The sequence below is a fragment of the Vanessa atalanta genome, chromosome 21, assembly GCF_905147765.1.
Source record: "Vanessa atalanta chromosome 21, ilVanAtal1.2, whole genome shotgun sequence".
NCBI classification, from domain to species: domain Eukaryota; kingdom Metazoa; phylum Arthropoda; class Insecta; order Lepidoptera; family Nymphalidae; genus Vanessa; species Vanessa atalanta.
Genome location: NC_061891.1, coordinates 8231334 through 8247775, shown reverse-complemented (window position 1 = coordinate 8247775; position 16442 = coordinate 8231334). Strand labels below are relative to the sequence as shown.

Here is a 16442-nt window from a genome sequence, read left to right as displayed (position 1 = left end):
AGTTGGTGGATACACATGTGAAAGACAGATGCAGGTTTCAGTATGATGTTTTCCTTCACCGCCGAGCACGAGCATTTTTTTAAATATGAGTACTTAAAATTTGTCTCACATAAATAGTCATGACACACTCGAATATGACCTGTCTTATATCAAATTTCATTGGCTAGGTATGTCTTTGAAACACAAATAAATATGTACTTTAAAAGCACAATTTGTGTACGTTGAGTATTTGATAGTAATGATCTTACATGAATTTAATTCAATTGTTAATATTAACAAAATTAATACCATTTAATTTAAAAGAGTAATTACTGAGTTTCTTTATGGTATTTTCAGATGTAATTCACAATCTTTGTCGATGGTAGCTTAAGTTTTAATTAACCTTTTAAATAAAGATTCAGGGTGTTTGTAAAGTCCTATTTTGATACTTATTTTTATGATTGAAGAACGAAATTAAATATTAATATATAAACAAATAAATATTATCACATAATGTTTCTTGTCTTGATGACCTAGTACATGATCTAAGTTGCAAAAGTCTCTAACAAAAATTAAATTCGAATCGATTTGTACCTTCAGGGATAAAGCACAAAACAAGTGAACAGTGTACAGTAAACAGTAAACAGTGATTTAATAAAATATATATGACACATCTATTTTATCCTGGGTAAGAAATAAAACCACATCGACGCTAATAATAGGCCACAGTATCTCGTGAAATATTAAGCGAGTGACGATAGTGTCCAGTATATATGTTACTGTGACAGAAGAACATCGTGCGGTCAAGTTATTGCGTTCGCAATGTTTATTTCGAGTTTAATCTATATATTTTTATCATATGGACTTTTGTATGCTAATGGAGATGATGCGAAAGTCAGTCTTACATTTGTTATCGATGACACGGGTTCAATGTCCGATGATATAGCTCAAGTTAAGGCTAAGACGAATGACGTGTTCGATGCTGTTTTACACGCAAATGCTTCGAATATAGACGATTTTATTTTGATAACTTTCAACGATCCTTGTAAGTGATAATTTTTTAATGTTATCTACTTCATTTATTGAATGTTGTTTTTCTCTGTATTCAATTAATCTGTATTAAATTGTTATATATATATTATTACGAAAAAAAGTTTCATTATTTAAAGATTTGATGCTTTTTTTTGTGTTTTTATATTTTTCATATATTGTAAAAGAAAAATCTAAATGCTATTATGTAATAATTATAGAATAATTATAATTTATTCATTATAAATTACAAGATCCTTAATTGTAGATGCGAAATTACGAACCATAACGAGAGATAAAAATGAATTTAAAAGAGCCCTTAGTTCTATAAGTGTCGATGGTGGGGGTGACTGCCCCGAGTACACGATGGCTGGAATTGAACTAGCTTTAGAGAAGAGCAAATCAAATTCATATTTCTATGTATTCACGGACGCATCGGCCAAAGATTATAGTCAATTCGACCGGATAAAGAGTTTGAGCCAAAAGAAATCAATCCAGGTAAAGTATTGATTTGTGTTGATTTCGTTGAATTTTATCTGATCTTATCTATTTTACTTAAATCATTAATTTTATTATAGTTCACGTTTCCTGATTGTATATTATATTTATATAGTTTCAACTGTTATATTATATTATTATTTAAGTAATGTAGTTGTGAAATCAACAGTATGAAATTATTGCCCTAATGGCACTTTTTGTTACGAAAGCTTAAAAATGGCACTCAAAATTGTGGCAACTGTTCCAGAATATGGGTATCCTCTATATTAGTGACTTTTGATACTGGTGTCACGGCTCTAAGCATGCTGGTAGGTAGTTTCCCAGCTTGAGTACTGCCAACAGCTACGGTGTCGTTACACGCACGAGGGATGTAACGTCTTATTTTTCATAGTTTTCATTGACATGGTATGAACTGTCTGATACATTTTCTATCAGCGGCAGTGTCCACTGGTCAGCACGTATATGTCTTCACTGCTTGTATTATAATGCAATGCTTTACTTTCAATATATGATTTAATAAATATGCTTATTTCCACTTAGGTATCTTTTCTCCTTACTGGCATTTGCCGGAGTTTAAACGATCGAGACTATATTGTTTTTGAGGAACTTTCTGAAGCAACGTCAGGGCAAGTGTTTCATATTAAAAAACACGATATCAATAAGGTGAGCTAACTCTATCTTTGTCCTGTTTATATATGCCATATGAATCCTTATTTTTATTTAACTATGGTGTCAGCTATTGGGACAGCTAACCTGTTAATATGAACTTTTGTGATACTCAAAATATTCTTTATTAAAATTTAAAGGCACATTAAAAGAAGGCACGATTTAATCGAATTTAAAGCAATCATCTTTTTGGATTATATTAATTATATATTCCACTACATTATATATTTTATAACATACTATATTCCATTGAATATATATTATTAGTTTTATTTTATTTTTATTTTCATTTAGGACAACAGACAGTAGACACAATATCACATACAAAATAAAAAATAGCATTTCAAAATTATCAAGGCAAAAATTCTACTACTTACAGGTAGTCTCATCATATTACACAATGTAATTATTGAAAATATGAATTAAACATAAGCATAGCATTTTTAAACTATTATATAATAAATAATAATTAATAAAACCGATAAGATAAACCATATGATTAGAATTGAGCGTAAATAAAATTCTTTATTTTTCGATTGAATTGAGTGACTATCTATCTTGACATGTCTAAATTTTCTACTTTAATACTGATGGTGATGTATAACAATGATAATCTCGATATGGAATTATTACCTAGTTGTTTATTAGTTTAACGATTAAATTACTCTCAAGGATATTTTCATTACAAATGCCCTTATAATATTGTTACCGTTTCATTACTTCAATTATAAGTATAGTGACGCATATAATTTTGCATGTTCTGTTTTGAAGATAGTACCTATAGAGTACCTATTGAAGTTTTAAACTTGAGATAATGCGAGCTTGACTATGTTATGCAAAATGATAACTTAAAAATAAGAGAGATTCAATTATAATAGATTGCTTGAACTCTGGAACTACTTGTCCGAATTAAAATCAAAAACATTTTAGATTTACTGGTACATCTTGAAGAATTTTGCTAATGTATAATAAATATTTATTTAAATATTTATTTATTATACATAAGCAACTACGTTCTACGCTCGAGCGTTGATCGTGAAACCTTGCTAATTTCAATCACATATTGAAAAAACTTTGATTAATAAGGCTTATTTAAGGTGGAATTAGTTATACATTGATTTCTGCGCGTAATAAGTAGTAATTCAGAAGAGTAATTACTGAGTTTCTTCACGGTTTAATCTACATTCCGAACCGGTAGCTTAAAATTTATTTAATTCTTGTAAAACGATTCAAACGTGCTCGCAAGGGCCTACTTGAATAATTTATGTTTTGATTATGATTTTTATAATATAGAATACTCGATAAGCGAGACTAGACTAGTTGAATTCTAGCCTGTTAACTTTTTTTACCTAATTTAAATTTAATAATAACAAATCAATTCAATTTAAAGTAAAAACTTCATAATATTTTGCGCTCAATTAAAATCATACCCAAACGATTCTCAAGCTTAAAATATATTTGTAAAAATAATTAAGATAGCACATTAAATAAACATTGTGTTTTATTGTTTGTAGATTATAAATTACATCATAGCATCGATCACACACAAAAAGACAACTTTAGGCCAAAAACTTTATGAAAACGGTAGTGGAAAGAAATTGACGGTACGTAATATATTTACTACCTTGAACAGATATTTTATTGTAATTTCTAGTTTAATAGTATTGCAGCCCTCGCTGCTGAGTTTGATTCATTCTAAACAGCAGGATGGAGTTACTATGCTCCAAAAGGAATATATTTGCTGAAGTCCCATCGGATTCAGTGAATGGGAAATTGTGGGAACAAGAGTCCTGCTGCATTAGTCTTACTCTTCTATAAACTTCAATTTTATGTCGCCGTGCATTTAAATTTAAACCTTTTCAATAAACATTTAAGACGTTTATTGCAATAACTAATTTTGACAATTTTTTTGGTAAATAACGCCTTATTCATTCCGATAACAATACTCTTTATATAATTACAGTTCACAGTAGATAGTAAGGTGTGGGATGTTATAATATCTATATCAGCGAAAAATCCAAAGATAAAGGTCATTGGTCCGGATGGCAATGTTGCAGTCACAAAAGATATTTCAAATACAGAGATGACATCTGTGAGTTATAGTACAATAAATGTTTCAATATGAATATAAAGGAGTCTCTTTACTCAGGTTATTGTTTCGTGAAGTGATAGAAACAACTCGTAAACGTCTCGCTGTGGATTTTTTTTTTAAGATGTCGATATGCGGTCTGGCAAATGGTCGCCCTGATGATAAGTGGTCACCACTACCCATAGACAATGGCGCTGTAAGAAATATTAACCATTCCGTACATAGCCAATGCGCCACCAACCTTGGGAGCTAAGATGTTATGTCCTCTGTGCCTGTAGTTACACTGGCTCGCTCACCCTTCAAACCGGAACACAACAATACTAAGTACTGCTGTTTGGTGGTGGGTGGTACCTACCCAGACGGGCTTGCACAAAACCCTACCATTAAATAAAATTGCTAAACCAACCAATGTTTTACATAGTATTTATGTTTTCTCACGGAGTTTCGTGGTCGAGTAGGGTGTACACCGGTTTTCATGGGTACGCCACTCCAAGGTCCTGGGTTCGATTCCCAGCCGAGTCGATGTAGAAAAAAATCATTAGTTTTCTATGCTGTCTCGTTACTTCTGATATTCCATAACACAAGTGCTTTAGCTACTTTATCTTTATCAGAGTAATGTATGTGATGTTGTCCAATATTTATATATTTGTTGTCCAAAATTTAATCATCATAATGTAACGAATCATCATTGAATCGGCTTATTGAGTATGTATTTTCCTCTCTAAGATTGGCAAATTGAACGCAAAGCCTGGTGTTTATACGATCGAATTATCCAGTAATAGTAAAACTTCAGTAGTTGTAACTGGATCCACTTCTGTTTACTTCCAACATGGCTTCGCATACGTCAAACCTGCGTCTATAAATGAAACATCTACTATGCCTGTTCCAGGTAAATATGAAAGTATTAAATAAACAAATATGATACTTAAACGTATACAGTTATTTTTATTTTTTATGATGTAAGGTACACCTGGTGGTAAGTGCTCGTCATCGCCCAAAGGTTTGGCGCCCTAAAAAAAAAACAGTGTGCCACCAAAAACATTATTCAATCACATAAAATCTCGGCGGTGCTAAGTAGGAACAACGGAATAGGTTTAAGTCTCCTCTCCGCTTAGTCATTATGACTCTCAGAAAATACCATCCATCTTAAAATGTTCTTCTGTAATAGTTTTTGCAAGACAGTCAACCTGTTATTTTGGTTATTTCAAGATGTTATTTGTTATTTTTTTACATCTAGGAGTGAAGTCATATCTATCGATCGCTTTAAATAATGACAAAAAGGACGTTGTTTTGAAAACAGCTGAACTAAGAGATCTGGATGATAACGTAATCAAAGAACTACCATTGACATTAATAGATGCAGAGAAGCAATTCTACATAACAGATCCTTTTATTCCGCCAAGTACATTGTTCAAAATTGCGGTAAGTAATACTAATCGAATTAAAATAATTATATTATATTAAATGTAAAAAAAACCTCTATGAAAGAAAAATGAGGTATTGGTAGTGATAAAATAAACATATATACATATGTATGTAGATAAATCAATCATAGAAGATATATTTGTTAAATACTTGGGTTATAAAGTTAGTTTAGTAGATCGTTGTCAAATTCTTGATTCATATTCTGACTGAACTTAATTGCATCAAATGCCATATAAAATTCGAATACTTCATTTTTCGTATATTTTAGGTAAATGGCTTCACAGAAACAAATGAAAAAATAACGAGGGTATCATCAACGACAGTAGAGCTACAGAAACCAGAATTAGGTAAGTTTTACAAACATTCAATATGTTCTTGAGACCATCGAGTAACTTTTTTAATCCTATTATTGAAAGGATAAATTTGAAATTATGATTACAGAAAAGTCTTTGACCAAAAAATCGCCCCAGGTAACTCTTCTAAGCGATGACAAAATCGAAGTTGAATACGGCCAAGCGGTTGATATTAAATGCAAATTGCACGGATTTCCTAAGCCTGATGCCTTGTGGGAAAGTACATCGGGCATCATTGGACCTGCTACGGTAACGAACAATAAATTCAATAATAATAAAATAGAGTTGATACCCCAAGTGCGCACATATTTAGGAAATGTTTAACTTGCAGGTAGTGCCAGTCGATCTGCCATATGACTATATGACTGTTCTTACTATCGATAAGGTGACTGAAAATTCAACAATTACTTGCAAGGCTATAAATTCAGAAGGAGATAATTCTAAATCTGTGAAAATTGAAATAAAAAACTACTTGAACGTGATTGAATATCCCAAAGGTTGGTTACTCATTTATTTTAATATTAATGAGCTGGTTTCGACTGGTGTCAAAAATAGTTAATCCAGTTATATTTGCTATACAAATAGTCTTTTAACTCAATATTAAATAACATTAATTAATTCTAGAAGATATTTTACTTAAGGATAAATTATTATCAAATATCCACGCACAAGGTTTCGCAATTAAAATATATTCAGTAATATATTATATTACAAATCGACTATATTATTTCATACACAACAAATATTCTATAATAATCTCAATTTATTTTTCAGACATTACACTTGAATACGGCAAAACAATTGATTTAAAATTTATAATTGACGCTTCACCGCCTGCAATAATAAGTTGGTACAAAAACGGCAAGCAAATCGCTATAAATGATAATTACAACCTTTCATCTGACAATACAATTTTAACAATAAGAAATATGCTTCCAAAACTAAAAGGAAAATATACAGTCAAAGCAGTCAATAATAACGCGGAAAGAAACGTTACATTTAACGTTTCCATAATCGGAGCCGGTAAACATATACATATTATACTTGTATATTCTGTTAAATATTTTATATGCAATTTAAATATTGTATTTAAATTTGTCTCTTTTTTAGAACCACCGGTAATCGATAAATCTGTAACTACATATTTTGCTAAGGAAGGTTCTGATGTCAATATAAATTGCAGGTAAATAAAAAAAAAATAAGTATTTAACTTGAATCGATAATATATTTTGCGGAGCAAAAGTAATTAAAAATCTTGTTTGATGATAATCATATGATAGAAAGTAATATGGAATTTTTATATTGTTCTTAGGTTATTAAAGGGTAAGCCAAAACCAACGATATCTTGGTCGCTGGTCTCTGATGACAGTTTTGAAAATAAAGAATTAGACGAAACAGGAGAAACAATTCACATTACAAATATTAAAACCGACGATACTGGAAATTACATATGTTTGGCGCGTAATGAAATCGGAGAAGACTCTCACAGCATTGAACTATACGTTGAGTGTGAGTTATTATCCAATTAATAACACATTAAGCTCAGCTTCATTGTTATTTACATTTATTTTATCATTTTAGACCCTCCATCGATCGAAGAAGGTGATGAAACCGTAAATGTAGTGAAAGGTGATCAAGTAACTCTAGTCTGTTCTCTGAATGGTTTTCCCTATCCTGATATACGATGGTTTAAAAATAAATCTGAAATTAATGATACTAGTAAATATCGTACTTACAACGATAACGTCCTGCGGTCAGTATATCAAGTATTTGTTTATTGCTATTCGTAATACGGGAATTTACATTTTCATTATCATTACTCATAAACATCATTCAGCTGTTTAATTGTATTCATATTATCTACTACGTCATTGGCTTCATAGCTTATAAGATTGTAGATTTCGAGTTTATGGGTTTAAACCCAGGGATCAATAAAAAAGTATTTATGCGAGTTTTTTTGTCGTTTTTTCTGGAGGTTGTTTTCCGATACAACAAAAATACTTTATTATACTACTTGAATAAAGTACCTTTGATTCACTGATTAACAAGTTCTTTAGTATTTTCTGGTATTGAATTCTCAGTAACAGTCCGAAGTTCAGAAGTTTTATGAGATTATGAGAAGAAGAGAGAAGATTATGAGTGTGTCCTGTCGTACTCTTTCGCTTTTTATATTCATAATTTTTTTCTATATTAATGATGAAAAAAATTTATTACTCGGTTAAAGTAAAGTTTTTACCTTTTATAGATTCAGAGGTTCACTAAGCGATGCTGGTATTTATACATGTGAGGCATCCAACGCTCTTGGGAGAGCAGAAAGAAATATTCATTTGAATATTTATGGCAAGTAAAAAATTACACAGTATACACAGATTACACAGTAGATAAATAAAATATTTATATTTTTTTATCCTATACGATACATATAAAAAAGTATAGTACTAGTATTATATTTATGTATCTAGATAGAATGTCACAATACAAAAGAACTAAAACAAACGAGCTAACTCTTTTATCTTAGTGTGCATGACATCTTCGCTTGACACTCGTCAAACGTCACAATACTTTACTAGTGTACCAGTATTTAGCGGCCAACTGTTGGCTACTATTTTTTCGGTGCGTTCTCAACTTTAACAGTACCTAGATATATAAATAATCGAAGGTTATTTATTTTTAAAGTATAGTAGCAATGCAATAAACTATTAACAAATTACTAATATTCCTATTTAACCCAGATTTTAAGCTCATCACTTTTGTTAGAATTGGGGACGACTGTATAATCGCTATAGTTCGATTTGTGTCATTAGGTGTAAGTTTTTAAATACAACGTCAGAGCTATGCAAAAAGTATTTAGTTAAAAGTCATTTCTAATATGTTTTATTATTTAAATAATAGATGTCATTGTACCAAAATTAAATCGCGCTAACGTTTGGTATTGTTGTAAATACTTCGATAAATGTTTGTGTATTCAGTTCAAAAATAATAATGTATGCGTGAAGAATAAAGTATCAGTGTATAAAGTGAAGTGTTTTACTGGTTCCTGAAGTAAGCTTATGTACGACTGTGCGGGTTGTACAACGACAATATCACAAGGGGAAAGGATCGATCCTTCGTCTTTTTACATCCATAGGCGGCCCGTGACCCGTTGCCTTTTTGATATTATAATATTTATTTCGCGTCAACATCCGGTATATTAAATTTATTTTTTATTTTTCTACAATCTTAAGTAATTTTATCGTTAACAGCATAATAATTAAATTAAGATTTGTTTAAATCTTTCATAACAGGTCCTGTCCAAATCGAACCTCCTACAGAAAGTGTTCTGAATATAATAGTTGGAAATTCTTTGGAGTTACCTTGTGTTGCTGAAGGTTATCCCAAGCCAAAAACGAAATGGATGTTCAAAAATTTCGATCCGAGATCTTTACCGAAGCAATTAAGGTAGGCCAAAGCTAATCTCAATTATAAAAGTCATTGCATGATTATTATATTATAGCCGAGATAGACGTGACTTGTCGAATGAAATCAGAAAAATAGAACAGATTTTTCACATGTTAATTTTTTTTTTTTTTTTGCTAAGAAAAATGTGCAAGATCCCACAATAATTCTCAGCCAGCGTAATGTACATTAAAAATAAAGAAACAACCTATAAATATCTCACTGCTGGGTTAATTTCTCCTCTCCCTTTGAGGAGGTATGCAATTAGTTTGCAAATTTCCTCAAGATATTTTGCTTCACCGTCGAGCACGAAATGAGTAAATACAAATTAAGCACATAAAAATTCAGTGGAGCTTGAACTTGTTTGAATTAGCGATTATCGATTAACATCCATGATTATCATCTGGGCTCCCCATTGTGATGTAACAAGCTCTAAATCTTCTTTTAAGCTGTTGCTGAAGAGAAGATTTATTTCTGGTTAGAATATGTTGAAACATTAAAAGAGGGGGGGATTGTGACACGGTAAGTTAGGTAACAATGAGAAATAATTATATTAGAATATTACTACAATATTTGAACCAGATTTTCGACATTTTTCGACAAGATTTTTCATATTGTAAAAGCTTTAAAAATAAGAAAAGGCAGGTACTTAAATTTTATATAAATTTTCAGAGCTGATAGAATGAACTCTATCAAAATACCACGAGTCCAAATTGAAGATGAAGGGTTTTATGTTTGTAAGGCACGTAATTATGCTGACGCAGCTGTCATTACGTATGAAGTTCATGTATTAGGTAAAACCAATTTAATATCATGTAACTGGTTAAAAGAGTTTTTACTTCTGTCTTTGTTGTTTTATAAATACGAGTACAATGAGTTTATAATGCTAAATTGAGGTTGATTAATATCAACTATCGGTAATTACTTAAATACATAGATGTTCGTTAGCAACTATTATTATTTAGTTATAAATGTCTACATATCAGTATTTATTTTCATACCGTAAAACTTTAAAATAATTTTTATTTATTTATTTATACTTTATTGTATACCACAAGATACAGATTAAAATATGTTACAAGAAAAATTTAGATATTATTGTAGAGTACAACGGGCGGCCTTATGGCTAAGTAGCCATTTCTTCCAGCTATAAAGACAAACATGAATCAAGCGTGACAAAGAGTAGATTAATTTTGCGAGGAGAAATAAATAAAGATTTCTTATTATTATTTTAATATAGGATATAGTATTTGAACATACAGTAGTACAGTACAGTAGCAGCCCGTAAATGTCCCACTGCTGGGATAAAGGCCTCCTCTCCCTTTGAGGAGAAGGTTTGCAGCATATTCCACCACGCTGTTCCAATGCGGGTTGGCGGAATGCACATGTGGCAGAATTTCGTTGAAATTAGACACATGCAGGTTTCCTCACGATGTTTTCCTTCACCGCCGAGCACGAGATGAATTATAAACATAAATTAAGCACATGAAATTTCAGTGGTGCCTGCCTGGGTTTGAACCCGAAATCATCGGTTAAGATGCACGCGCTCTAACCACTGGGCCATCTCGGCTCATTTGAACATAGAAAAATAAAAATAATAATTAATAATAACATTTTTGCAGCACCTCCTTTTATTAAAAACAAGTTACCGGACAAAACTTTAAATGCTGTGGAAGGGGACTTAGTGTTACGAATTCCATGCGAGGCTATTGGTAAACCAAAACCAACTGTATCTTGGTTAATGGAAGGATTGAAACTTGCTCTAGGTAATATCATTTATAAATTAGTTTTACTGGAATTACCTTAAATTATCAATTTTAATATTTTGCTACATATGTCAAAAACAATGTACCAACTTTAAAAAGAAAATAGTAAATTTAAATTACTTTTTTGGGTTTGTACCTTTTTATATAATTTAAATTCCATTATCATTAAAATATGAAAAAGAGTTCAATACCAATGAGATAAATCATATAAAATCCTTTACTTAAAAATCACACGAGGCAAGATTTTTTTAAATATCATGCACTTAAAATTGTAAAATTAAATCCTTGGTTTTGATATATCAAAAAAAATATTTTCGGTTCTATAGAAATACTCTGACTTGTGGCATTCTCTGGCTATGTTCTTATTTATATTCTAACTACTAGATTGTTCTAAATCCTCGTCGCTGTAAAAACATAACTTTTTTCCCAATAATTGTGTTTAATTGATTGTTTTAAATTTAAATGAAAAAAAACAAATATGTGAAATTACGAAATAAATGCAAACCGAACCAAAGCACGGGCAGGTCCGAGGAGGAAATTATACTAAATTAAAAAAAAGTTTTTTATTGTCTATTGCAGGGACTGACATGTTTGGTATTGAAGAAGACGGAACATTAATAATTAAAAATGTGAATAAATATTCCACGGGTACATATTTATGCAAAGCTGAAAATTCACTAGGTCATGTTTCAGAAGAATTCTATGTCAAAGTTCACCGTGAGTATAAATAGTTAGAATTTTAAAAACAAATCAATTGTTTCGAGTAATATTATAATTTAATTTACGAAATAATTTGTTAATATAACATAATAAAAACGTGAAATATCTTCTACAATATAATGACTGCGCAAAATGGTCCAAAAAAATTTTAGCGGTATAAGTCGCAATTCTTACTATCTAAGTGAAATTTGAACCAGGTATGTCTTATATCTTTTAGTAATGTTTTTGCAATATTGCCAAAATCCAAGATAACTAACTATAATTAGTCTAACTTAAATTAATGATAATATTTTTTATACATTTATATATTGCATTAAAGTAATTAGTTATTGCTGTAATTGAGTATAATTATTTCTTAATTTATCAATTTCAGTAAAATGTCGTGATTTTTCTTTTGTAGCATATCCAAGAACACGTGAAGTCCCTGTCAAAGAGTTAATAGAAGAAGGCACATCAGCCAAAATTGAATGTGAACCATCGCATGACGTTGGAGATTTAATTCGTTGGTATAAGGTACAATTTTCAATTTTATTTTTATACTAGCTGTGCCCGCGACTTCGTGAGCGTTTGAATTTAACTATTACAATAAAACAATAAATTTAATTTAAAATTTATTGTTTTGACGACCTCCGTGGTCGAATAGTGTGTACACCGGTTTTCATGGGTACGATTCCCGACCGAGTCGATAAAGAAAAAGTTCATTAGTTTTCTATGTTGTCTTGGGTCTGGGTGTTTGTGGTATCGTCGTTACTTCTGATTTTCCATAACACAAGTGCTTTAGCTACTTACATTGGGATCAGAGTAATGTATGTGATGTTGTCCAATATTTATTTATTTATTATTGTTGTAGCTTAGATTAACTCATAATCTAAAAAGTGAAAAAATATATATGTTATTTTGTTATATGTACCGTGTATACATACATATGCATTTAGTAAAAATCGGTTATTTTAATATTACAAACAGACACTCCAATTTTATTATATGTATGTATAGATATTGTTAAATATAAATTTGACATCAGTGTTATAATAGAAATTATAATACAGTCTTATTATTCTAAACCATAATATTGTTTGAAATTATTTGTGATTTGTTTACAGAATGGAGTACTCATTACAACTGGTCCCTTGACCTTGCGCCGTGCTTCGCCATCAGATTCAGCGCTATACAGTTGCAGAGTGAGCAATTTTGTATCATCGCATTCATCCCACAAGATGGTCATCGTCGGACGTAAACCTCGTTTTAATTCTGAAGAAGAAACTACAATTGATTTTTTTGAAGGAGCAAATGTTTTCTTAGTATGCAGCGCTAGTGGATTCCCGAATCCAACCGTAAGATAGATTTAATTACCACTATTTTCTAATAAATTAAATTATTTAATACTATATTATTTTTATTATTAATACAATGCATAAAATAATTAATTGAATTTAATATCGGAAAAAATAATTATAAGAGGAATGGATGGTCTATAAATATGTTCATCAGCGTTTAAATTCGTATATTGATATTTTAGATTATTAGCCGATTCTTAATTAAGTTTTGTTTTTGTTGAAATATTTATATACCGTGAAACTTTACTTGTTCTGTTGTCAGAACAAGTTAATGCAAGAAAAAGCACACAACGACAACGATGAGATAGTAACATTAAATTGCCTTTGAATTAATTTTTTTTTATAAAAATAATTTTCGTTGTTTCCTTTTGTTTTAGATCACGTGGTCTCACAATGGTAGAAAAATCGAAAAAACGTCTGCCACAATTGACCTCGTAATGAAAGTTAGTGATATTGGAGAGTACAAATGCCAAGTGTCGAACGATTTCGGTAAAATTAGCCGTACTTTCAAAATTGTTACTGATGGTAAGTTTTTTACTTTAATTCAAACTAGTATTTTGGTAGAACTCGTGTTACTTGTCGGTTAGTTTGGCAATTTTTGCGATATGCTTCTATTTTATAAAAACACTTAAGATTATACATTTGGAAAAGTTGAAATTAATTTAATTAAGCGATTATAATCTAAAATTCGTTATTTTTTTTTTCTTTAAAGCTTGCATTAATTATGAGGTATTTATTTTTAGATTGTTTCTTAAACATTGAGAATAAGTTTAATACACACCAACCGCTTATACTGTCACTTAGCAAACGTTGGCCTCTATTTGAAATAAACGGTAGCTCCATGAGAATACCCAAAAACACTAGCTTCCTATTGGTTTGCCCAACGAGCTATATAACCCACAAAAATACAAACTTTGGCCAACAGAGGTTGGCAAGCTGTGTGGGAAATACAGAATTTCAAATAATAGGAAAAAATATCGACATCAAGGATTTAAATTGTAACGAGGAAATTAAACCACTATCGAAGAGCACTGGATTGCATTGCAGCTGGGGAAACACAGAGCTATTGAAAGTCGGTTACAGCTTGCGGTCCGAATTTCTGGGTGTCTACGATATCTGCTTCGATAAAGATAGAAATGTTACGTTATATTCAAGGCACCATATGCACCGATCTTTGGCAGATAGTGTTCCTGATATACCAATTGAATTTACTGGCAGTAATCACTTACGTAAAGATTTTAATGAAATATACAAATGTAGAGATAAATGTTGTTTCGCTAAAAAGCAACTCGTGAATCCTAGGGATGTGTCTCCAGGATTCCCACAAGTGGCAACTTACAACGATTTAAATGTCTTACCACACTGGAGCACGTGTGGCACAGAGGTTAGACTTCAATTTAGAGATTTACTTCTTAAAGAAACAATATAATTGAAGCAAATTTATTTACAGAATTGGGACGAGGTTGAGCGAAGAGTGAGATCTCTTGTGAAATTCCTCGATTTCAAACTATCAGTTTGGACTGGAGCGTTTTATGATAACAGTGCTGAAGCTGGGATTATTTTAAGATCTTCAGATCAACCTGTACCACAGTATATGTGGAAGGTAATAATAATTGTATCATTATTAAGTCTTATGTGTATCATCAAGCGAATATATAAACTCAAAGTGATTTCAAATTTCACAAATATTTTAAAAATCAAAAAAAAAAATCTTTATTCAAAATAAAAATGTACTTTATTCAAGTGGGCATTTACGGCACTCTTGAATCATTTTACAAACATTTAAGTGAAGCTACCACCGCTTCGGAATGTAGATTGAACCGAGAAGAACCGGCAAGAAACTCAATAATTCTCTTTTTTAAAATAATTTAATCTGAAATTATGATTTTTTTTAGGTAATCCGAAATTTACAAGAGCAACAAGCCCTCGCAGTCATTCAAGTAAATAAGCCTAATTTAACCAAATATGAAGCTGCACGTCATATGCTTTGTAAAGATGTATGTGGTGACACAGAATGGATGAGGAATCCTGAATGGCGAGACGTCACTAAAGGTTTTACCTACTGTTGCAGTTTGAGAGATTTCAAAAAGGCATTTGGTTACGAAAACATCTTTACGGGTAAAGCAAATCTTTTAAGAAAAATGCCACTTGTTTCGGAGCACTCATTAACGTAAATATATGAATGATTCGAATTATGTTTAATTAACTTTTAAATATGTAATATTAATTTAGATGTTGTTCTTAAAACTGTATTTATAATTATGAAATAAAATCGATATGATTGGAAACGTCTTTCAATCTCTATTATTAATAGTGGTTCTTTTTACAAATGTTAAAATAAATGTAAACATGATATTTTTATATTATTTATTAAAATAAAATACAATAATACATTAAATGTTTATCTTTATGTGAACAGATTAAAAAATCAAGTATATTTCTCGTCGCTTTCACTTTAAAATTGTATCGTATTATCGTGAAAATCGCAAGAATGGATACAGATGTAGTTACTAGTTAAAAAGAGTTTAATACTATTGAATTACTTTTGTAACTCAACGACGTAATCTCGATAAAACGGGAGCTGATAAATCATCATTTTTCCAATATCTTTTACATGAAAAAATGCAAGTTATTTATGTGCCTTGACACTTGACCATCTATATATAGATATATAGCCTTATATGGCCTTATTAACTAGCTACTAGTTAGCAGTTATAACTAATGAGTATCATAACATATAAAATATATCTTATATGAGTTATTTCTTAAAATATATAATACTTTAAGTAATAATAAACATTTTCTTAACAATATCTAAACAAAATATTCTTTATGTACCGCAATTCATTGAAAAACATAACGTAGTTCGTAAATATGATATATTTTTACAAGCTGGTTAAGTTAGCTGTTCAGCTTTAGTAAGTGTTATTAAACTTGGGCAGGTGAGTTGGTGACTCTCCTTAGAGAAAAGGATTAGTTTTGGTGTTGAAAGTCCTGTGTCTGTTTAGAGAATGATCTTGCTTGCTTACAGAAATTAAATTTTCCTATCTCGTAAATTGGAAGTTTTGCTATATAAGTAATTTTGATCGGTAAAAATATTTTTCTGTATTTTTTTTTAATATTATTTAGGACGAGCACTTGGGTC

General features: G+C 30.6%; 1 protein-coding gene across 1 annotated transcript; it reads left to right on the top strand.

Annotated features, from left to right (window-relative positions):
• Positions 1-730: 730 nt before the first annotated feature.
• LOC125072344 (hemicentin-1-like) lies at positions 731-15575 on the top strand. The gene is made up of 25 exons (XM_047682951.1): positions 731-1024; positions 1277-1506; positions 2047-2169; positions 3687-3776; positions 4136-4264; positions 4988-5150; positions 5499-5683; positions 5955-6033; positions 6128-6288; positions 6371-6536; positions 6814-7062; positions 7150-7222; positions 7352-7548; positions 7621-7792; positions 8285-8379; positions 9324-9477; positions 10147-10268; positions 11097-11240; positions 11820-11957; positions 12361-12473; positions 13064-13294; positions 13675-13822; positions 14041-14681; positions 14748-14900; positions 15193-15575. The coding sequence occupies exons 1-25, from the start codon at positions 802-804 to the stop codon at positions 15469-15471; spliced, it is 4458 nt and encodes a 1485-aa protein (XP_047538907.1). The 5' UTR covers positions 731-801; the 3' UTR covers positions 15472-15575.
• The last annotated feature ends 867 nt before the right edge of the window (positions 15576-16442 follow it).